Source organism: Oncorhynchus mykiss, chromosome 28 (genome assembly GCF_013265735.2).
Source record: "Oncorhynchus mykiss isolate Arlee chromosome 28, USDA_OmykA_1.1, whole genome shotgun sequence".
NCBI lineage: Eukaryota > Metazoa > Chordata > Actinopteri > Salmoniformes > Salmonidae > Oncorhynchus > Oncorhynchus mykiss.
In genome coordinates this window covers 42,170,718-42,195,717 of record NC_048592.1, presented here as the reverse complement: position 1 = coordinate 42,195,717, position 25,000 = coordinate 42,170,718, and the positions used below count along the sequence as shown (strand labels likewise).

At 41.1% G+C, this 25,000-nt stretch overlaps 1 protein-coding gene across 3 annotated transcripts in view; it reads right to left on the bottom strand.

Annotated features, from left to right (window-relative positions):
* Positions 1-25,000, bottom strand: part of col6a1 (collagen, type VI, alpha 1) — a 71,029-nt gene that overhangs the window by 30,652 nt on the left and 15,377 nt on the right. For all 3 annotated transcript variants that reach the window (XM_036966989.1, XM_036966988.1, XM_036966987.1), the window contains exons 10-19: positions 16,447-16,491; positions 16,274-16,327; positions 15,697-15,795; positions 11,024-11,086; positions 10,857-10,919; positions 9,286-9,339; positions 9,158-9,193; positions 8,216-8,278; positions 7,651-7,713; positions 1,723-1,785 (exon numbers count right to left, since the gene is read on the bottom strand). In XM_036966989.1, coding sequence (XP_036822884.1) covers positions 1,723-1,785; positions 7,651-7,713; positions 8,216-8,278; positions 9,158-9,193; positions 9,286-9,339; positions 10,857-10,919; positions 11,024-11,086; positions 15,697-15,795; positions 16,274-16,327; positions 16,447-16,491 — 603 coding nt within the window. The remainder of the gene's footprint in view (positions 1-1,722; positions 1,786-7,650; positions 7,714-8,215; positions 8,279-9,157; positions 9,194-9,285; positions 9,340-10,856; positions 10,920-11,023; positions 11,087-15,696; positions 15,796-16,273; positions 16,328-16,446; positions 16,492-25,000) is intronic.

Here is a 25,000-nt window from a genome sequence, read left to right as displayed (position 1 = left end):
GATGAATGTGTGATAAGACTCCCAGCTTAGTGATAAATGTGTGATGAGACTCCCAGCTTAGTGATGCAGGTGTGATGAGACTCCCAGCTTAGTGATACATATGTGTTAAGACTCCCAGTTTAGTGATGAATGTGTGATGAGACTCCTAGTTTAGTGATGAATGTGTGATAAGACTCCCAGCTTAGTGATGCAGGTGTGATAAGACTCCCAGCTTAGTGATGCATGTGTGATAAGACGCCCAGCTTAGTGATGCAGGTGTGATAAGACTCCCAGCTCAGTGATGCAGGTGTTATAGGACTCCCAGCTTAGTTATAAATGTGTGATGAGACTCCCAGCTTAGTGATGCAGGTGTGATAAGACTCCCAGCTTAGGGATGCAGGTGTGATGAGACTCCCAGCTTAGTGATACATGTGTGATAAGACTCCCAGTTTAGTGATGAATGTGTGATGAGACTCCTAGTTTAGTGATGAATGTGTGATAAGACTCCCAGCTTAGTGATGCAGGTGTGATAAGACTCCCAGCTTAGTGATGCATGTGTGATAAGACTCCCAGCTTAGTGATGCAGGTGTGATAAGACTCCCAGCTTAGTGATGCAGGTGTGATAAGACTCCCAGCTCAGTGATGCAGGTGTTATAGGACTCCCAGCTTAGTTATAAATGTGTGATGAGACTCCCAGCTTAGTGATGCAGGTGTGATAAGACTCCCAGCTTAGGGATGCAGGTGTGATGAGACTCCCAGCTTAGTGATAAACGTGTTATAAGACTCCCAGCTTAGTGATAAATGTGTTCTAAGACTCCCAGCTTAGTGATACATGTGTGATAAGACTCCCAGCTTAGTGATGCAGGTGTGATGAGACTCCCAGCTTATTGATAAATGTGTGATGAGACTCCCATTTTAGTGATGCAGGTGTGATGAGACTCCCAGCTTAGTGATAAATGTGTGATAAGACTCCCAGCTTAGTGATAAATGTCTTATAAGACTCCCAGCTTAGTGATGCAGGTGTGATGAGACTCCCAGCTTAGTGATAAATGTGTTATAAGACTCCCAGCTTAGTGATGCAGGTGTGATGAGACTCCCAGCTTAGTGATGCAGGTGTGATAAGACTCCCAGCTTAGTGATGCAGGTGTGATGAGACTCCCAGCTTAGTGATGCATGTGTGATAAGACTCCCAGCTTAGTGATAAATGTGTGATAAGACTCCCAGCTTAGTGATGCAGGTGTGATAAGACTCCCAGCTTAGTGATGCAGGTGTGATAAGACTCCCAGCTTAGTGATGCATGTGTGATAAGACTCCCAGCTTAGTGATAAATGTGTGATAAGACTCCCAGCTTAGTGATGCAGGTGTGATAAGACTCCCAGCTTAGTGATGCAGGTGTGATAAGACTCCCAGCTTAGTGATGCATGTGTGATAAGACTCCCAGCTTAGTGATAAATGTGTGATAAGACTCCCAGCTTAGTGATGCAGGTGTGATAAGACTCCCAGCTTAGTGATGCAGGTGTTATAAGACTCCCAGCTTAGTGATGCATGTGTGATAAGACTCCCAGCTTAGTGATGCAGGTGTGATAAGACTCCCAGTTTAGTGATGCATGTGTGATAAGACTCCCAGCTTAGTGATAAATGTGTGATAAGACTCCCAGCTTAGTGATAAATGTGTGTGAGACAAATACATGTGTTAACTAGATGACGGAATGGATAAACAAATTGATTGATTAGTTTCCCAACCTCTGGTCCGGGGGCGCCCTCATCTCCTCTGTATCCTGGAGACCCCGCCCTGCCGATGTCACCCTGAAACACACACAACAAAACTGTTAGACTTACAACACACACACACACACGCACATACACACATAGCCCGCCCTAAGACACCGTCGTAAAAGTTTGTAATTATAACACCATTTAATTATGTAACAGCATAGGTGGCAGAAACAGTGTAGACAGGAAGTAGGAAATAGAAACAGTGTAGACAGGAAGTAGGAAATAGAAACAGTGTAGACAGGAAGTAGGAAGCAGAAACAGTGTAGACAGGAAGTAGGAAGTAGAAACAGTGTAGACAGGAAGTAGGAAGCAGAAACAGTGTAGACAGGAAGTAGGAAGTAGAAACAGTGTAGACAGGAAGTAGGAAGCAGAAACAGTGTAGACAGGAAGTAGGAAGTAGAAACAGTGTGGACAGGAAGTAGGAAGCAGAAACAGTGTAGACAGGAAGTAGGAAGCAGAAACAGTGTAGACAGGAAGTAGGAAGCAGAAACAGTGTAGACAGGAAGTAGGAAGCAGAAACAGTGTCGACAGGAAGTAGGAAGCAGAAACAGTGTAGACAGAAAGTAGGAAGTAGAAACAGTGTAGACAGGAAGTAGGAAGCAGTGGGCGCGTTCGAGCGGATCACTTTTGTCAAGTCGTTCGCTATCGTTGGCCACAGCCTTTCAAAGTGTTGCATTATGGAGATAAAATGGTCAGAGTAATGCATACGGTGCATTCAGAATGAATTCACACCCCTTGACTTATTCCACATGTTGTTGTGTTACAGCCTGAATTTAAAATGGACATTTAGATTTTTGGATCACTGGCCTACACATCAAATCACATTGTATTTTGTCACATACGCCAAATACAACAGGTGTAGACCTCACTGTGAACTGCTTACTGACAAGCCCTTAACCAACAGGTGTAGACCTCACTGTGAACTGCTTACTGACAAGCCCTTAACCAACAGGTGTAGACCTCACAGTGAAATGCTTACTGACAAGCCCTTAACCAACAGGTGTAGACCTCACAGTGAAATGCTTACTGACAAGCCCTTAACCAACAGGTGTAGACCTCACTGTGAAATGCTTACTGACAAGCCCTTAACCAACAGGTGTAGACCTCACTGTGAAATGCTTACTGACAAGCCCTTAACCAACAATGCAGTTAAGGAAAATCAGTGTTAAGAAAGTATTTACTAAATAAACTGAAGTAAAAAATGAAGAAAGAAAAAATAAAGAAAATACATATAAATAAGAAAATATAAAAATAAATAATTGAGAGCAAAAATCAGATAACAGTATCGAGGCTATATACAGGTGGTACAGAGTCAATGTGCGGGGGCACCGGTTAGTCGAGGTAGTTGAGGTACATGTAGGTAGAAGTAAAGTGACTATGCATAGATAATAACAGAGAGTAGCAGCAGCGTAAAAAAGGGAGGGGCAATGCAAATTGTCTGGGTGGCCAATTGATTAGCTGTTCAGCAGTTTTATGGCTTGGGGGTAGAAGCTGTTGCAGCTTGCCGTGCAGTAGCAGAGAGAACAGTCTATGACTTCGGTGACTGGAGTCTTTGACAATTTTCTGGGCCTTCCTCTGACACCACCTGGTATAGAGGTCCTGGATGGCAGGAAGCTTGGCCCCAGATGTACTGGGTTGTACACAATACCCTCTGTAGTGCCTTGTGGTTGGCTGAATAGTTTCCATACCAGGCATTGATGAAACCAGTCAGGATGCTCTCGATGGTTCAACTGTAGAACTTTTTGAGGATCTGAGGACACATGCCAAATCTTTTCAATCTGTTGAGGGGGAACAGGCATTATCGTGTTCTCTTCACAACTGTCTTGGTGTGTTTGGACCATTCTAGTTTGTTGTTGATGTGGATATGCGCAACCCCAAGAGTAAGCTGGAGTGGTGTAAAGCTCGCTGCCATCGGACTCTGGAGCAGTGGAAACACGATCTCTGGAGTGATGAATCACGCTTCACTATCTGGCAGTCCAAAGGATGAATCTGGGTTTGGCAAATGCCAGGAGAACGCTACCAGCCCTAATGCATAGTGCAAACTGGGGCTGTTTTCATGGCCCCTTAGTTCCAGTGAAAGGAAATCTTAACACTACAACATACAATGAAATTCTAGAGGATTCTGTACTTCCAACTTTGTGGCAACAGTTTTGGGGAAGGCACTTTCCTGTTTCAACAATGCCCCCATGCAAAAAGCGAGGTCCATACAGAAATGGTTTGTCGTTTGTCGAGATTGGTATGGAATAACTTGACTGGCCTGCACAGAACCTTGACCTCAACCCCATCAAACACCTTTGTGATGCATTGGAATGCCGACTGCGAGCCAGGCCTAATCTCCCAACATCAGTCCCCGACCTCACTAATGTGCTCTTGTGACTGAATGGAAGCAAGTCCCCGCAGCAATGTTCCAACATCTAGTGGAAAGCCTTCCCAGAAGAGTGGAGGCTGTTATAGCAGCAAAGGGGGGACCAAATCCATATTGCCCATGATTTTGGAATGAGATGTTGTTCGAGCAGGTGTCCACATACTTTTGGTCATGTAGTGCACAAACGCTCCAACCCCAAAAGGCCTGAGGTGTTGATGTTATTCTAAACTAAATGATAAAATATACATACCACAAAATACAATTGGCTATTCTTAAACTCTTCAAGATTATCCTCAGCTCTGGCATCTTCCCCAATATTTGGAACTAAGGTCTGGCCACCCCAATCCACAAAAGTAAGGACACATTTGATCACAATAATTACTCAGGAATGTGCGTCAACAGCAACCTTAGACAAATCCTCTGCAGTATCATCAACAGAAGACTCCAACATTTCCTCAGTGAAAACAATGTCCTGAGCAAATCTTACCAAAATACCGTACGACAGACCACGTAATATACACCCTGCATACCCTTACTGACGAACAAACCAAAACAGACAAAGTCTTCTCATGCTTTGTTGACTTCAAAAAAAGCTTTTGACTCAATTTGGCACGAGGGTCTTCTATACAAATGGAAGGAAACAAAAAAAAACTATGTACACAAACAACAAGTATGCAAATAGACACCCACATGTCTTTCCTCAGGGCTGGGGGTGAGACAATGATGCTTGAGGCCCTCCCTCTTCAACATAGAGAGCAGCTTGAGGCCCACCCTCTTCAACATAGAGAGCAGCTTGAGGCCCACCCTCTTCAACATAGAGAGCAGCTTGAGGCCCACCCTCTTCAACATACAAAGCAGCTTGAGGCCCACCCTCTTCAACATAGAGAGCAGCTTGAGGCCCACCCTCTTCAACATAGAGAGCAGCTTGAGGCCCACCCTCTTCAACATAGAGAGCAGCTTGAGGCCCACCCTCTTCAACATAGAGAGCAGCTTGAGGCCCACCCTCTTCAACATAGAGAGCAGCTTGAGGCCCACCCTCTTCAACATAGAGAGCAGCTTGAGGCCCACCCTCTTCAACATAGAGAGCAGCTTGAGGCCCACCCTCTTCAACATACAGAGCAGCTTGAGGCCCACCCTCTTCAACATACAGAGCAGCTTGAGGCCCACCCTCTTCAACATAGAGAGCAGCTTGAGGCCCACCCTCTTCAACATAGAGAGCAGCTTGAGGCCCACCCTCTTCAACATAGAGAGCAGCTTGAGGCCCACCCTCTTCAACATAGAGAGCAGCTTGAGGCCCACCCTCTTCAACATACAGAGTATTCACACCACTGGACTTTTTCCACATGTTAATGTGCTACAGCCTAAATATAAAATGGATACTCATCTCACCTCATCTCTGTACCCCAAAAATACAACTATCTGTAAGGTCCCTAAATCGAACAGTGAATCTAATGGGGATCTAATTAGTGGCTGCTGCTTTATCTAATGGGGGGAATCTAATTAGTAACTACTGCTTTATCTAATGGTGGGGGGGGGGGGGGGGGGATGTAATTAGTAGCTTCTGTTTAATCTAATGGGGGGAATCTAATGAGTAGCTGCTGTTTTATCTAATGGGGGATCTAATTAGTAGCTTCTGTTTTATCTAATAGGGATCTAATTAGTAGCTGCTGTTTTATCTAATGGGGGATCTAATTAGTAGCTGCTGTTTTATCTAATGGGGGATCTAATTAGTAGCTGCTGTTTTATCTAATGGGGAATCTAATGAGTAGCTGCTGTTTTATCTAATGGGGAATCTAATGAGTAGCTGCTGTTTTATCTAATGGGGGATCTAATGAGTAGCTACTGTTTTATCTAATGGGGGATCTAATGAGTAACTGCTGTTTTATCTAATGAGGGATCTAATTAGTAGCTGCTGTTTTATCTAATGGGGGATTTAATTAGTAGCTGCTGTTTTATCTAATGGGGGATCTAATTAGTAGCTGCTGTTTTATCTAATGAGGGATCTAATTAGTAGCTGCTGTTTTATCTAATGGGGGATCTAATTAGTAGCTGCTGTTTTATCTAATGGGGGATCTAATTAGTAGCTGCTGTTTTATCTAATGGGGGATTTAATTAGTAGCTGCTGTTTTATCTAATGAGGATCTAATTAGTAGCTGCTTCTTTAAAACTTTTCTAGGATAGGGGGCAGCATCCTGATTTTTGGATGAAAAGCATGCCCAAATTAAACTGCCTGCTACTCATCACCAGAAGATAAGATATGCATAACACGCTGAAGTTTCTAAAACTGTTTGAATCCTTTCTGTGAGTATAACAGAACTTATTTTGCAGGCGAAACCCCGAGGACTAACCATTCAGATTTTTTATTTTTGAGGTCACTCTCTTTTTAATGAGTTTTCATTGGGAATCCAGATTTCAAAGGGACCTTCTTGCAGTTCCTATCGCTTCCACTGGATGTCACCAGTCTTTAGAAATTGGTTGAGGTTTTTCCTTTGTGCAATGAAGAAGTAACACTGTTCAGAAAGAGGCTAGAGTGAAGGGGACTCTTTGTTAGAGGCGCGTGACCTGAAAGCTAGCTCCACTTTGTTTTCCTCCTGTATTGAACACAGATCATCCCGTCTTCAATTTTATTGATTATTTACGTTAAAAAATACCTAAAGTTGTATTACAAAAGTAGTTTGAAATGTTTTGGACAATGCTTACAGGTAACTTTTGAGATATTTTGTAGTCACGTCGCGCAAGTAGGAACTGGTGTTTTTCTGGATCAAATAAATTGACATGTTGGATATATATCGACGGAATTAATCGAACAAAAGGACCCTTTGTGATGTTTATGGGACATATTGGAGTGGCAACAGAAGAAGCTCGTCAAAGGTAAGGCATGATTTATATTTTGATTTCTGCGTTTTGTGTCACGCCTCTAGGGTTGAAATATACTTTTCTCTCTTTGTTTATGGAGGTGCTACTCTCAGATAATAGCATCGTTTGCTTTCGCCGAAAAGCCTTTTTGAAATCTGACATGTTGGCTGGATTCACAACACTTGTAGCTTTAATTTGCTATCTTACATGTGTGATTTAATGAAAGTTAGATTTTTATAGTAATTTATTTGAATTTGGCGCTCTGTATTTTCACTGGCTTTTGGCCAGGTGGGATGCTACCATCCCACACATCCCAGAGAGGTTATTAACTAATGAGGATCTAATTAGTAGCTGCTGTTTTATCTAATGGGGGATCTAATTAGTAGCTACTGTTTTATCTAATGGGGGATCTAATTAGTAGCTGCTGTTTTATCTAATGGGGGATCTAATTAGTAGCTGCTGTTTTATCTAATGGGGGATCTAATTAGTAGCTGCTGTTTTATCTAATGGGGGATCTAATTAGTAGCTGCTGTTTTATCTAACAGGGATCTAATTAAAATATGAGATACTAAATACTATTGATGATTGAATGCTGGTATGAAGGGTATCAAGTTTAAATGATGAAGAGTTTTAAACGTTGTGTAGTTTCAGAGGTCGAGAACCGGGGTACGTACAGGCTCTCCATTGGCTCCAGATGAACCCTCTCTGCCCTGATCTCCACGAGGTCCTGGGTCACCCTGAAGGGACAGAAGACATCCGTCAACACACACCTTCATCATCATCACTACCATCACCATCACCATCAACATCATCACCATCACCACCATCATCACCATCACCATCACCACCATCATCACCATCATCACCACCACCACCATCACCAGCATCATCATCACCACCACCATCACCATCATCACCATCATCATCATCACCATCACCACCATCACTATCATCATCATCACCATCACCACCATCACCATCATCACCAGCATCATCATCACCACCATCACCATCACCCTCATCACCAGCATCATCATCACCATCAACATCACCCACATCATCACTCACCATCACTCACCCATCACCAGCATCATCATCACCACCATCATCACCATCATCATCATCACCATCACCACCATCACTATCATCATCATCACCATCACCACCATCACCATCATCACCAGCATCATCATCACCATCACCCTCATCACCATCAACATCACCCTTATCATCACTCACCAAATCTCCTCTTGGTCCTCTGTTTCCACGGGTTCCTTGTTCTCCTTTCTCTCCTGGGGTTCCCTGAAGGAGAATGGACAGAAGTCAACACACACACACACAAATCCTAATCCTAAACCTAACCCTAAACCTAACCCTAATCCTAAACCTAACCCTAGTTGTAAACCTAACCCTAATCCTAAACCTAACCCTAATCCTAATCCTAATCCTAATCCTAATCCTAAACCTAACCCTAGTTGTAAACCTAACCCTAAATCCTACTGTTACTTTGTCCTCATGAGGTAGTGAGAAATGTCATCACGAGGGAGAATGTTCCTTGTTTTACTACCCTAGTGGGGACGTTTGGGGATTTCAGGACAGAAGAACAAGACCACACACACACACACACACACACACACACACACACACACACACACACACACACACACAGTCCACACACACACACACACACACACACACACACACACACACACACACACACACACACACACACACACACACTCACTCACAGACCACACACACACACACACACAGACACAGACACACACACACACACACACACACACACACACACACACACACACACACACACACACACACACACACACACACACACACACACACACACACACACACTCACTCACAGACCACACACACACACACACACACACAGACACAGACACACACACACACACACACACACACACACACACACACACACACACACACACACACACACACACACACACACACACACACACACACACAGACCACACACCCACACCAGACACACACACACACACACACACACTCACAGACCACACACACACACACACACACACACACACACACACACACACACACACTCACAGACCACACACACACACACACACACACACACACACACACACACACAGTGTAGTAGTAGTAAAGTGTGAATACTTTGTCTCCCCGGAGGCCGTCCGGTCCAGGTGCTCCCTGAAATGCACAACGAAGATATCACATGATATCATCAACACCTCAATGTAAACAGTATCTTCCCATAATTCTCAGGAGTTAGAGTCACTTACATCATCACCCCGCTGTCCTTTGTCCCCATTGGCTCCTTTTGGGCCCAGTGTACCCTATCAGAAGATGACATGATAACATGACATATGACTTGATACACAGTAGTCCTCACACATCCACACTGACTCATGTACACACTAATTAATGTACACACTAACTAATGTACACACTAACTAATGTACACATCCACACTAACACATGTATACACTAACTCATGTACACACTAACTAATGTACACACTAACTAATGTACATACACACTAACTAATGTACACACTAACTCATGTACACACACACTAACTCATGTACACACACACTAACTCATGTACACACACACTAACTCATGTACACACTAACTCATGTACACACTAACTCATGTACACACACACTAACTAATGTACACACTAACTCATGTACACACACACTAACTCATGTACACACTAACTCATGTACACACTAACTCATGTACACACTAACTCATGTACACACACACACTAACACATGTACACACTAACTCATGTACACACACACTAACTCATGTACACACACACTAACTCATGTACACACTAACTCATGTACACACTAACTAATGTACACACACACTAACTAATGTACACACTAACTCATGTACACACACACTAACTCATGTACACACTAACTCATGTACACACTAACTCATGTACACACTAACTCATGTACACACACACTAACACATGTACACACTAACTCATGTACACACACACTAACTCATGTACACACACACTAACTCATGTACACACTAACTCATGTACACACACTAACTCATGTACACACACACTAACTAATGTACACACACACTAACTCATGTACACACTAACTCATGTACACACACACTAACTCATGTACACACTAACTCATGTACACACGCTAACTCATGTACACACACTAACTCATGTACACACTAACTCATGTACACACACACTAACTCATGTACACACTAACTCATGTACACACTAACTCATGCACACACACACTAACTCATGTACACACACACTAACTCATGTACACACTAACTCATGTCAACACACACTAACTCATGTACACACTAACTCATGTACACACTAACTCATGTACACACATACTAACTCATGTACACACACACTAACACATGTACACACTAACACATGTACACACTAACTCATGTACACACTAACACATGTACACACTAACACATGTACACGCTAACACATGTACACACACACTAACACATGTACACACACACTAACACATGTACACACTAACACATGTACACACTAACTCATGTACACACTAACTCATGTACACACTAACACATGTACACACTAACACATGTACACACTAACTCATGTACACACTAACACATGTACACACTAACACATGTACACACTAACTCATGCACACACTAACACATGTACACACTAACACATGTACACACTAACACATGTACACACTAACTCATGTACACAAAACAAAAATTGTAATCCACAATAATTTACATGTCGTCTTGCTGTGAGATTATCTTCCTGCATCAAACTGGCTCAAATTAAGAGCTGTACCTTGATTCCGGGCAGTCCGTAGTTGCCGGGTCGTCCTGGTTCTCCGTCTTTCCCCTGATCTCCCTTAAACAGAAAATACACTGTCAACATCATCATGTTAACAACTATGTCGCCCAGCTCAAGTCACCATGGTAACAACAGTACAACAGGAAGTCATCTTACTGTACCTTAGCTCCTTTGGTTCCGTATGGACCAGGATCTCCCTTAGGACCTCCGTCTCCCTGTGAGCCCTACAACCAGAACACGCTACTTTAAACACAGAACAATGGAACATAGAACAATAGAACACAGAAGTCAGAATACAAAACATGGAACATAGAACAACAGAACACAAAAGTCAGAATATAGAACATGGAACAATGGAACATAGAACAACAGAACACAAAAGTCAGAATATAGAACCCAAACATCAAAGTATTCTAGAGCCCCTGAGGTTTCCCGATGAAAAACAGCAGAGCTTCACCACATCACAGAGTTCTACTACTTGTTAACCACCAGAGCATACAGCCCCAGTGAGTGGCCCCTACACCCATAACTACATGTGGCTAAAATGTGTGTGTGTGTGTGTGTGTGTGTGTGTGTGTGTGTGTGTGTGTGTGTGTGTGTGTGTGTGTGTGTGTGTGTCGTGGACCAAGCTGCTTAATCAGAATAACTGTGTTTACATTCTCTGTTAACAGAATGTTTATAAACTAACCTCTGGGGTGATTAGTCTATACATACTGTAAACACACACACACACACACACACACACACACAGTTCATTCAGAAAGTATTCAGACCCCTTGACTTTTTCCACATTTTGTTACATTACAGCCTTAATAATAATAACACGTCATCATCAATCTACACACAATACTTCCTTATGACATCACAATACCCCATAATGACATCACAATACCCCATAATGACATCACAATACCCCATAATGACATCACAATACTCCACAATGACATCACAATACCCCATAATGACATCACAATACTCCATAATGACATCACAATACCCCATAATGACATCACAATACCCCATAATGACATCACAATACCCCATAATGACATCACAATACTCCATAATGACATCACAATACCCCATAATGACATCACAATACCCCATAATGACATCACAATACCCCATAATGACATTACAATATTCCATAATGACATCACAATACCCCATAATGACATCACAATACCCCATAATGACATCACAATACCCCATAATGACATCACAATACCCCATAATGACATCACAATACTCCATAATGACATCACAATACCCCATAATGACATCACAATACCCCATAATGACATCACAATACTCCATAATGACAAAGCAAAAACAGGTTTTTAGGCATTTTTTTTTTTTTTTAGGCATTTAAAAAAAAACAATTTAGGCATTCATAAAAATAAAAAAGTATTCAGACCCTTTGCTATGAGACTCAAAATTGTGCTCAGGTGTATCATGTTTCCATTGATCATCCTTAAGATGTTTCTACAACTTGATTGGAGTCCATCTGTGGTAAATTCAATTGATTGGACAAGATTTGGAAAGGCACACCTGTCTATATAAGGCCCCACAGTTGACAGTGCAGGTCAGAGCAAAAACCAAGCCATGAGGTTGAAGAAGTTGTTCGTAGAGCTCAGAGACATTGGGACCATCAAGACTGTTCCTAGAGCTGGCTGTCCGGCCAAACTGAGCAATCGGGGGAGAAGGGCCTTGGTCAGGGGGGTGACCAAGTACCCAATGGTCACTCCGACAGAGCTCCAGAGTTCCTCTGTGGAGATGGGAGAAGCTTCCAGAAGGACAACCATCTCTGCAGCACTCCACCAATCAGGTCTTTATGGTAGAGTGGCCAAACGGAAGCCACTCCTCAGTAAAAGGCACGACAGCCCACATGGAGTTTGCCAAAAGGCACCTAAAGGTCTCAGACTATGAGAAACAAGATTCTCTGGTCTGATGAAACCAAGATTGAACTCTCTGGCCTGAATGACAAGCATCACATCTGGAGGGAACCTGGCACCATCCCTACAGTGAAGCATGGTGGTGGCAGCATCATGTGGGGATGTTTTTCAGTGGCAGGGACTGGGACTAGTCAAGATCGAGGGAAAGATGAACGGAGCAAAGTACAGAGAGATCTTTGATGAAAACCTGCTCCAGAGCGCTCAGGACCTCAGACTGGGGTGAAGGTTCACCTTCCAACAGGACAATGACCCTAAGCACACAGCCAAGACAATGCGGGAGTGGCTTCGTGACAAGTCTCTGAATGTCCTTGAGTGACCCAGCCAGAGCCCGGACTTGAACCCGATCGAACATCTCTGGAGAGACCTTAAAATAGCTGTGCAGCAACGCTCCCCATCCAACCTGACAGAGAAACTCCCCAAATACAGATGTGCCAAGCTTGTAGCGTCGAACCCAAGAAAACCGAGACCGTAATCGCAGCCAAAGGTGCTTCAACAAAGTACTGAGTAAAGGATATGAATACTTCCGTATTTAAAAAATATATACAGTGCCTTGCGAAAGTATTCGGCCCCCTTGAACTTTGCGACCTTTTGCCACATTTCAGGCTTCAAACATAAAGATATAAAACTGTATTTTTTTGTGAAGAATCAACAACAAGTGGGACACAATCATGAAGTGGAACGACATTTATTGGATATTTCAAACTTTTTTAACAAATCAAAAACTGAAAAATTGGGCGTGCAAAATTATTCAGCCCCTTCACTTTCAGTGCAGCAAACTCTCTCCAGAAGTTCAGTGAGGATCTCTGAATGATCCAATGTTGACCTAAATGACTAATGATGATAAATACAATCCACCTGTGTGTAATCAAGTCTCCGTATAAATGCACCTGCATTGTGATAGTCTCAGAGGTCCGTTAAAAGCACAGAGAGCATCATGAAGAACAAGGAACACACCAGGCAGGTCCGAGATACTGTTGTGAAGAAGTTTAAAGCCGGATTTGGATACAAAAAGATTTCCCAAGCTTTAAACATCCCAAGGAGCACTGTGCAAGCGATAATATTGAAATGGAAGGAGTATCAGACCACTGCAAATCTACCAAGACCTGGCCGTCCCTCTAAACTTTCAGCTCATACAAGGAGAAGACTGATCAGAGATGCAGCCAAGAGGCCCATGATCACTCTGGATGAACTGCTGAGATCTATAGCTGAGGTGGGAGACTCTGTCCATAGGACAACAATCAGTCGTATATTGCACAAATCTGGCCTTTATGGAAGAGTGCCAAGAAGAAAGCCATTTCTTAAAGATATCCATAAAAAGTGTTGTTTAAAGTTTGCCACAAGCCACCTGGGAGACACACCAAACATGTGGAAGAAGGAGCTCTGGTCAGATGAAACCAAAATTGAACTTTTTGGCAACAATGCAAAACGTTATGTTTGGCGTAAAAGCAACACAGCTGAACACACCATCCCCACTGTCAAACATGGTGGTGGCAGCATCATGGTTTGGGCCTGCTTTTCTTCAGCAGGGACAGGGAAGATGGTTAAAATTGATGGGAAGATGGATGGAGCCAAATACAGGACCATTCTGGAAGAAAACCTGATGAGTCTGCAAAAGACCTGAGACTGGGACGGAGATTTGTCTTCCAACAAGACAATGATTCAAAACATAAAGCAAAATCTACAATGGAATGGTTCAAAAATAAACATATCCAGGTGTTAGAATGGCCAAGTCAAAGTCCAGACCTGAATCCAATCGAGAATCTGTGGAAAGAACTGAAAACTGCTGTTCACAAATGCTCTCCATCCAACCTCACTGAGCTCGAGCTGTTTTGCAAGGAGGAATGGGAAAAAATGTCAGTTTCTCGATGTGAAAAACTGATAGAGACATACCCCAAGCGACTTACAGCTGTAATCGCAGCAAAAGGTGGCGCTACAAAGTATTAACTTAAGGGGGCTGAATAATTTTGCACGCCCAATTTTTCAGTTTTTGATTTGTTAAAAAAGTTTGAAATATCCAATAAATGTCGTTCCACTTCATGATTGTGTCCCACTTGTTGTTGATTCTTCACAAAAAAATACAGTTTTATATCTTTATGTTTGAAGCCTGAAATGTGGCAAAAGGTCGCAAAGTTCAAGGGGGCCGAATACTTTCGCAAGGCACTGTATTTGCCAAATTTAAAATAAAACAAAATCTGTCTTTGCTTCGTCATTGTGGGGTATTGTGTGTAGATTGATGAATAAGGATGTAACGCAAGCAAAATGTGGAAAATGTCAAGGGGTCTGAATCATTTCCGAATGCCCTGTAAACACGGACTGTACAAAACATTAGGACTCCCCCCTTTTGCCCTCAGAACAGCCTCAATTCATCGGGGCTCCACAAGGTGTTGAAAGAGTTCCACAGAGATGCTGGCCCATGTGGATTTCAATGCTTCCCACAGTTTTTTCAGTTTGGCTGGATGTCCTTTGGGTGGTGGACCATTCTTGATACACATGAAACCCAGCAGCGGTTTTCAAACCGGACATTCAAACCGGTGCGCCTGACACCTACCACCGTACCCCGTTCAAAGGCACTTCAATCTTTTGTCTTGGCCATTCACCATTAATGGGACACACACACAATCCATGTCTCAATTGTCTCAAGGCTTAAACATCCTTCTTTAACTCGTCTCCTCCCTTTCATCTACACTGATTGAAGTGGATTTAACAAGTGACATCAATAAGGGATCAAAGCTTTCACCTGGATTCACCTGGTCAGTTTGTCATGGAAAGAGCAGGTGTTCCTAATGTTCTGCATACTCAGTGTAGATACAGAGAGACACATCCTAAACCTAACGCAGGACTGGGGTTTAAATTATTACAACATTAGGAGAAGGACTCACGTCAGGTCCTGGGGAACCTTTACAGCCGGCTAGACCAGAAAAGCCTGGATCACCCTTACGTCCATCAACTCCATCTGTTCCCCGTTGTCCTTTGTCTCCCTGAGAGAGAAAGAGAGAGAGAGAGAGAGAGAGAGAGAGAGAGAGAGAGAGAGAGAGAGAGAGAGAGAGAGAAATAGAGAGAGAGAAATAGGGAGAGAGAGAGAGAGAGAGAGAGGAATAGAGAGAGAGAGAAAGAGAAAGAGAGAAATAGAGAGAGAGAAATAGGGAGAGAGGAAGAGAGAGAGAGAGAGGAATAGAGAGAGAGAGAGAGAAAAAGAGAGAGAGAAATAGGGAGAGAGAGAGAGAGAGAGAGTGAGAGTGTGAGAGAGTGAAATAGGGAGAGAGAGGAATAGAGAGAGAGAAAGAGAAAGAGAGAGAAATAGAGAGAGAGGAATAGAGAGAGAGAGAAAGAGAAAGAGAGAGAGAGAGAGAGATTGTAGGTAATAGAGGGGTAGACAAAGAGGAAAGAAACTTTACATAATTAATGGGAGAACAGATTAAAGAGGAAATAAAATCCACCAATGGATGTGTGGTTTACCTTGTAGCCTTTATGGCCTCTCTCGCCCTTGTCACCTCTTCCACCACGGTCGCCCTGGAAACAAGACACAACAGTTATCATCATCATCAACAGCTTGCAATTATTGCAATACACTTTATTTAATGAAGAGTGTGTCATGGTCATATCCGGTGTGTATGACTGTGATGCCGTACCTTCATTCCACGGTACCCCACAGGGCCGGGGTCTCCCAAATTTCCCTGAAATAGAGGACTTGATCATTAGTGGAGTAGAGCAGTGTTTCTTAATCCTGATCGTTAGTGGAGTAGAGCAGTGTTTCTTAATCCTGATCGTTAGTGGAGTAGAGCAGTGTTTTTTAACCCTGATCGTTAGTGGAGTAGAGCAGTGTTTCTTAATCCTGATCGTTAGTGGAGTAGAGCAGTGTTTCTTAATCCTGATCATTAGTAGAATAGAGCAGTGTTTCTTAAGCCCGATCGTTAGTAGAATAGAGCAGTGTTTCTTAATCCTAATCGTTAGTAGAATAGAGCAGTGTTTCTTAATCTTGATCGTTAGTGGAGTAGAGCAGTGTTTCTTAATCCTGATCGTTAGTAGAATAGAGCAGTGTTTCTTAATCCTGATCGTTAGTAGAATAGAGCAGTGTTTCTTAATCCTGATCGTTAGTGGAGTAGAGCAGGGTTTTTAAATCCTGATTATTAGTAGAATAGAGCAGTGTTTCTTAATCCTCATCGTTAGTAGAATAGAGCAGTGTTTCTTAATCTTGATCGTTAGTGGAGTAGAGCAGTGTTTCTTAATCCTGATCGTTAGTGGAGTAGAGCAGTGTTTCTTAACCCTGATCATTATTGGAGTAGAGCAGTGTTTTTTAATCCTGATCGTTAGTGCAGTAGAGCAGTGTTTCTTAATCCTGATCGTTAGTGGAGTAGAGCAGTGTTTCTTAATCCTGATCGTTAGTGGAGTAGAGCAGTGTTTCTTAAACCTGATCATTATTGGAGTAGAGCAGTGTTTTTTAATCCTGATCGTTAGTGGAATAGAGCAGTGTTTCTTAATCCTGATCGTTAGTGGAGTAGAGCAGTGTTTCTTAATCCTAATCGTTAGTGGAGTAGAGCAGGGTTTTTTAATCCTGATTATTAGTAGAATAGAGCAGTGTTTCTTAATCCTCATCGTTAGTAGAATAGAGCAGTGTTTCTTAATCTTGATCGTTAGTGGAGTAGAGCAGTGTTTCTTAATCCTGATCGTTAGTGGAGTAGAGCAGTGTTTCTTAACCCTGATCATTATTGGAGTAGAGCAGTGTTTTTTAATCCTGATCGTTAGTGGAGTAGAGCAGTGTTTCTTAATCCTGATCATTAGTGGAGTAGAGCAGTGTTTTTTAATCCTGATCATTAGTGGAGTAGAGCAGTGTTTCTTAATCCTGATCGTTAGTGCAGTAGAGCAGTGTTTCTTAATCCTGATCGTTAGTGGAGTAGAGCAGTGTTTCTTAATCCTGATCGTTAGTGGAGTAGAGCAGTGTTTTTTAATCCTGATAGTTCGTGGAGTAGAGCAGGGTTTTTTAATCCTGATCATTAGTAGAATAGAATAGTGTTTCTTAATCCTGATTGTTAGTAGAATAGAGCAGTGTTTCTTAATCCTGATCGTTAGTAGAATAGAGCAGTGTTTCTTAATCCTGATCGTTAGTGGAGTAGAGCAGGGTTTTTTAATCCTGATTATTAGTAGAATAGAGCAGTGTTTCTTAATCCTCATCGTTAGTAGAATAGAGCAGTGTTTCTTAATCTTGATCGTTAGTGGAGTAGAGCAGGGTTTTTTAATCCTGATTATTAGTAGAATAGAGCAGTGTTTCTTAATCCTCATCGTTAGTAGAATAGAGCAGTGTTTCTTAATCTTGATCGTTAGTGGAGTAGAGCAGTGTTTCTTAATCCTGATCGTTAGTGGAGTAGAGCAGTGTTTCTTAACCCTGATCATTATTGGAGTAGAGCAGTGTTTTTTAATCCTGATCGTTAGTGGAGTAGAGCAGTGTTTCTTAATCCTGATCATTAGTGGAGTAGAGCAGTGTTTTTTAATCCTGATCATTAGTGGAGTAGAGCAGTGTTTCTTAATCCTGATCGTTAGTGCAGTAGAGCAGTGTTTCTTAATCCTGATCGTTAGTGGAGTAGAGCAGTGTTTCTTAATCCTGATCGTTAGTGGAGTAGAGCAGTGTTTTTTAATCCTGATTGTTCGTGGAGTAGAGCAGGGTTTTTTAATCCTGATCATTAGTAGAATAGAACAGTGTTTCTTAATCCTGATCGTTAGTAGAATAGAGCAGTGTTTCTTAATCCTGATCGTTAGTAGAATAGAGCAGTGTTTCTTAATCCTGATCGTTAGTGGAGTAGAGCAGGGTTTTTTAATCCTGATTATTAGTAGAATAGAGCAGTGTTTTTAAATCCTGATCGTTAGTAGAGTAGAGCAGTGTTTCCTAATCCTGATCGTTAGTGGAGTAGAGCAGTGTTTCTTAATCCTCATCGTTAGTAGAATAGAGCAGTGTTTCTTAATCCTGATCGTTAGTAGAATAGAGCATTGTTTCTTAATCCTGATCGTTAGTAGAGTAGAGCAGTGTTTCCTAATCCTGATCGTTAGTGGAGTAGAGCAGTGTTTCTTAATCCTCATCGTTAGTAGAATAGAGCAGTGTTTCTTAATCCTGATCGTTAGTAGAATAGAGCAGTGTTTCTTAATCCTGATCGTTAGTGGAGTAGAGCAGTGTTTCTTAATCCTGATCATTAGTAGAATAGAGCAGAGTTTTATAATCCTGATCAATAGTGGAGTAGAGCAGAGTTTCTTAATCCTAATCGTTAGTGGAGTAGAGCAAGGTTTCTTAATCCTGATCGTTAGTGCAGTAGAGCAGTGTTTTTTAATCCTGATCATTAGTGGAGTAGAGCAGTGTATCTTAATCCTGATCATAATTGGAGTAGAGCAGTGTTTTTTAATCCTCATCATTAGTGGAGTAGAGCAGTGTTTCGTAATCCTGATCATTAGTGGAGTAGAGCAGTGTTTCTTAATCCTGATCGTTAGTAGAATAGAGCAGTGTTTCTTAATCCTGATCATTAGTAGAATAGAGCAGAGTTTTATAATCCTGATCAATAGTGGAGTAGAGCAGTGTTTTTTTAATCCTGATCGTTCGTGGAGTAGAGCAGGGTTTTTTAATCCTGATCATTAGTAGAAAAGGGCAGTGTTTCTTAATCCTGATCGTTAGTGGAGTAGAGCAGTGTTTTTTAATCCTGATCGTTAGTAGAATAGAGCAGTGTTTTTTAATCCTGATCATTAGTAGAATAGAGCATTGTTTCTTAATCCTGATCATTAGAATAGAGCAGTGTTTCTTAATACTGATCGTTAGTAGAATAGAGCAGTGTTTCTTAATACTGATCGTTAGTAGAATAGAGCAGTGTTTCTTAATCCTGATCGTTAGTGGAGTAGAGCAGTGTTTTTTTATCCTGATCGTTCGTGGAGTAGAGCAGGGTTTTTTAATCCTGATCATTAGTAGAATAGAGCAGTGTTTCTTAATCCTGATCGTTAGTAGAATAGAGCAGTGTTTCTTAATCCTGATCGTTAGTAGAATAGAGCATTGTTTCTTAATCCTGATCGTTAGTGGAGTAGAGCAGTGTTTCTTAATCCTGATCATTAGTAGAATAGAGCAGTGTTTCTTAATCCTGATCGTTAGTAGAATAGAGCAGTGTTTCTTAATCCTGATCGTTAGTGGAGTAGAGCAGTGTTTCTTAATCCTGATCGTTAGTAGAATAGAGCAGTGTTTCTTAATCCTGATCGTTAGTAGAATAGAGCAGTGTTTCTTAATCCTGATCGTTAGTAGAATAGAGCATTGTTTCTTAATCCTGATCGTTAGTAGAGTAGAGCAGTGTTTCCTAATCCTGATCGTTAGTGGAGTAGAGCAGTGTTTCTTAATCCTCATCGTTAGTAGAATAGAGCAGTGTTTCTTAATCCTGATCGTTAGTAGAATAGAGCATTGTTTCTTAATCCTGATCGTTAGTAGAGTAGAGCAGTGTTTCCTAATCCTGATCGTTAGTGGAGTAGAGCAGTGTTTCTTAATCCTCATCGTTAGTAGAATAGAGCAGTTTCTTAATCCTGATCGTTAGTAGAATAGAGCAGTGTTTCTTAATCCTGATCGTTAGTGGAGTAGAGCAGTGTTTCTTAATCCTGATCATTAGTGGAGTAGAGCAGTGTTTCTTAATCCTAATCGTTAGTGGAGTAGAGCAAGGTTTCTTAATCCTGATCGTTAGTGCAGTAGAGCAGTGTTTCTTAATCCTGATCATTAGTGGAGTAGAGCAGTGTATCTTAATCCTGATCATAATTGGAGTAGAGCAGTGTTTTTTAATCCTGATCATTAGTGGAGTAGAGCAGTGTTTCGTAATCCTGATCATTAGTGGAGTAGAGCAGTGTTTCTTAATCCTGATCGTTAGTAGAATAGAGCAGAGTTTTATAATCCTGATCAATAGTGGAGTAGAGCAGTGTTTTTTAATCCTGATCGTTCGTGGAGTAGAGCAGGGTTTTTTAATCCTGATCATTAGTAGAATAGAGCAGTGTTTCTTAATCCTGATCATTAGTAGAATAGAGCAGTGTTTCTTAATACTGATCGTTAGTGGAGTAGAGCAGTGTTTCTTAATCCTGATCATTAGTGGAGTAGAGCAGTGTTTTTTAATCCTGATCATTAGTGGAGTAGAGCAGTGTTTCTTAATCCTGATCGTTAGTGCAGTAGAGCAGTGTTTCTTAATCCTGATCGTTAGTGGAGTAGAGCAGTGTTTCTTAATCCTGATCGTTAGTGGAGTAGAGCAGTGTTTTTTAATCCTGATAGTTCGTGGAGTAGAGCAGGGTTTTTTAATCCTGATAATTAGTAGAATAGAACAGTGTTTCTTAATCCTGATCGTTAGTAGAATAGAGCAGTGTTTCTTAATCCTGATCGTTAGTAGAATAGAGCAGTGTTTCTTAATCCTGATCGTTAGTGGAGTAGAGCAGGGTTTTTTAATCCTGATTATTAGTAGAATAGAGCAGTGTTTTTAAATCCTGATCGTTAGTAGAGTAGAGCAGTGTTTCCTAATCCTGATCGTTAGTGGAGTAGAGCAGTGTTTCTTAATCCTCATCGTTAGTAGAATAGAGCAGTGTTTCTTAATCCTGATCGTTAGTAGAATAGAGCATTGTTTCTTAATCCTGATCGTTAGTAGAGTAGAGCAGTGTTTCCTAATCCTGATCGTTAGTGGAGTAGAGCAGTGTTTCTTAATCCTCATCGTTAGTAGAATAGAGCAGTGTTTCTTAATCCTGATCGTTAGTAGAATAGAGCAGTGTTTCTTAATCCTGATCGTTAGTGGAGTAGAGCAGTGTTTCTTAATCCTGATCATTAGTAGAATAGAGCAGAGTTTTATAATCCTGATCAATAGTGGAGTAGAGCAGTGTTTCTTAATCCTAATCGTTAGTGGAGTAGAGCAAGGTTTCTTAATCCTGATCGTTAGTGCAGTAGAGCAGTGTTTTTTAATCCTGATCATTAGTGGAGTAGAGCAGTGTATCTTAATCCTGATCATAATTGGAGTAGAGCAGTGTTTTTTAATCCTCATCATTAGTGGAGTAGAGCAGTGTTTCGTAATCCTGATCATTAGTGGAGTAGAGCAGTGTTTCTTAATCCTGATCGTTAGTAGAATAGAGCAGTGTTTCTTAATCCTGATCATTAGTAGAATAGAGCAGAGTTTTATAATCCTGATCAATAGTGGAGGAGAGCAGTGTTTTTTTAATCCTGATCGTTCGTGGAGTAGAGCAGGGTTTTTTAATCCTGATCATTAGTAGAAAAGGGCAGTGTTTCTTAATCCTGATCGTTAGTGGAGTAGAGCAGTGTTTTTTAATCCTGATCGTTAGTAGAATAGAGCAATGTTTTTTAATCCTGATCATTAGTAGAATAGAGCATTGTTTCTTAATCCTGATCATTAGAATAGAGCAGTGTTTCTTAATACTGATCGTTAGTAGAATAGAGCAGTGTTTCTTAATACTGATCGTTAGTAGAATAGAGCAGTGTTTCTTAATCCTGATCGTTAGTGGAGTAGAGCAGTGTTTTTTTATCCTGATCGTTCGTGGAGTAGAGCAGGGTTTTTTAATCCTGATCATTAGTAGAATAGAGCAGTGTTTCTTAATCCTGATCGTTAGTAGAATAGAGCAGTGTTTCTTAATCCTGATCGTTAGTAGAATAGAGCATTGTTTCTTAATCCTGATCGTTAGTGGAGTAGAGCAGTGTTTCTTAATCCTGATCATTAGTAGAATAGAGCAGTGTTTCTTAATCCTGATCGTTAGTAGAATAGAGCAGTGTTTCTTAATCCTGATCGTTAGTGGAGTAGAGCAGTGTTTCTTAATCCTGATCGTTAGTAGAATAGAGCAGTGTTTCTTAATCCTGATCGTTAGTAGAATAGAGCAGTGTTTCTTAATCCTGATCGTTAGTAGAATAGAGCATTGTTTCTTAATCCTGATCGTTAGTAGAGTAGAGCAGTGTTTCCTAATCCTGATCGTTAGTGGAGTAGAGCAGTGTTTCTTAATCCTCATCGTTAGTAGAATAGAGCAGTGTTTCTTAATCCTGATCGTTAGTAGAATAGAGCATTGTTTCTTAATCCTGATCGTTAGTAGAGTAGAGCAGTGTTTCCTAATCCTGATCGTTAGTGGAGTAGAGCAGTGTTTCTTAATCCTCATCGTTAGTAGAATAGAGCAGTTTCTTAATCCTGATCGTTAGTAGAATAGAGCAGTGTTTCTTAATCCTGATCGTTAGTGGAGTAGAGCAGTGTTTCTTAATCCTGATCATTAGTGGAGTAGAGCAGTGTTTCTTAATCCTAATCGTTAGTGGAGTAGAGCAAGGTTTCTTAATCCTGATCGTTAGTGCAGTAGAGCAGTGTTTCTTAATCCTGATCATTAGTGGAGTAGAGCAGTGTATCTTAATCCTGATCATAATTGGAGTAGAGCAGTGTTTTTTAATCCTGATCATTAGTGGAGTAGAGCAGTGTTTCGTAATCCTGATCATTAGTGGAGTAGAGCAGTGTTTCTTAATCCTGATCGTTAGTAGAATAGAGCAGAGTTTTATAATCCTGATCAATAGTGGAGTAGAGCAGTGTTTTTTAATCCTGATCGTTCGTGGAGTAGAGCAGGGTTTTTTAATCCTGATTATTAGTAGAATAGAGCAGTGTTTCTTAATCCTGATCATTAGTAGAATAGAGCAGTGTTTCTTAATACTGATCGTTAGTAGAATAGAGCAGTGTTTCTTAATACTGATCGTTAGTAGAATAGAGCAGTGTTTCTTAATCCTGATCGTTAGTGGAGTAGAGCAGTGTTTTTTTATCCTGATCGTTCGTGGAGTAGAGCAGGGTTTTTTAATCCTGATCATTAGTAGAATAGAGCAGTGTTTCTTAATCCTGATCGTTAGTAGAATAGAGCAGTGTTTCTTAATCCTGATCGTTAGTAGAATAGAGCATTGTTTCTTAATCCTGATCGTTAGTGGAGTAGAGCAGTGTTTCTTAATCCTGATCATTAGTAGAATAGAGCAGTGTTTCTTAATCCTGATCGTTAGTAGAATAGAGCAGTGTTTCTTAATCCTGATCGTTAGTGGAGTAGAGCAGTGTTTCTTAATCCTGATCGTTAGTAGAATAGAGCAGTGTTTCTTAATCCTGATCGTTAGTAGAATAGAGCAGTGTTTCTTAATCCTGATCGTTAGTAGAATAGAGCATTGTTTCTTAATCCTAATCGTTAGTAGAATAGAGCAGTGTTTCTTAATCCTGATCGTTAGTGGAGCAGGGTTTTTTAATCCTGATCATTAGTAGAATAGAGCAGTGTTTCTTAATCCTGATCATTAGTAGAATAGAGCATTGTTTCTTAATCCTAATCGTTAGTAGAATAGAGCAGTGTTTCTTAATCCTGATCGTTAGTGGAGTAGAGCAGTGTTTTTTAATCCTGATCATTAGTAGAATAGAGCAGTGTTTCTTTATCCTGATCGTTAGTGGAGTAGAGCAGTGTTTCTTAATCCTGATCGTTAGTAGAATAGAGCAGTGTTTTTTAATCCTGATCATTAGTGGAGTAGGGCAGTGTTTCTTAATCCTGATCGTTAGTAGAATAGAGCAGTGTTTCTTTATCCTGATCGTTAGTGGAGTAGAGCAGTGTTTTTTAATCCTGATTATTAGTAGAATAGAGCAGTGTTTCTTTATCCTGATCGTTAGTGGAGTAGAGCAGTGTTTCTTAATCCTGATCGTTAGTAGAATAGAGCAGTGTTTTTTAACCCTGATCATTAGTGGAGTAGAGCAGTGTTTCTTAATCCTGATCGTTAGTGGAGTAGGGCAGTGTTTCTTAATCCTGATCGTTAGTAGAATAGAGCAGTGTTTTTTAATCCTGATCGTTAGTGGAGTAGGGCAGTGTTTCTTAATCCTGATCGTTAGTAGAATAGAGCAGTGTTTCTTAATCCCGATCGTTAGTAGAGTAGAGCAGTGTTTCTTAATCCTGATCGTTAGTGGAGTAGAGCAGGGTTTCTTTATCCTGATCGTTAGTGGAGTAGAGCAGTGTTTTTTAATCCTGATTATTAGTAGAATAGAGCAGTGTTTCTTTATCCTGATCGTTAGTGGAGTAGAGCAGTGTTTCTTAATCCTGATCGTTAGTAGAATAGAGCAGTGTTTTTTAACCCTGATCATTAGTGGAGTAGAGCAGTGTTTCTTAATCCTGATCGTTAGTGGAGTAGGGCAGTGTTTCTTAATCCTGATCGTTAGT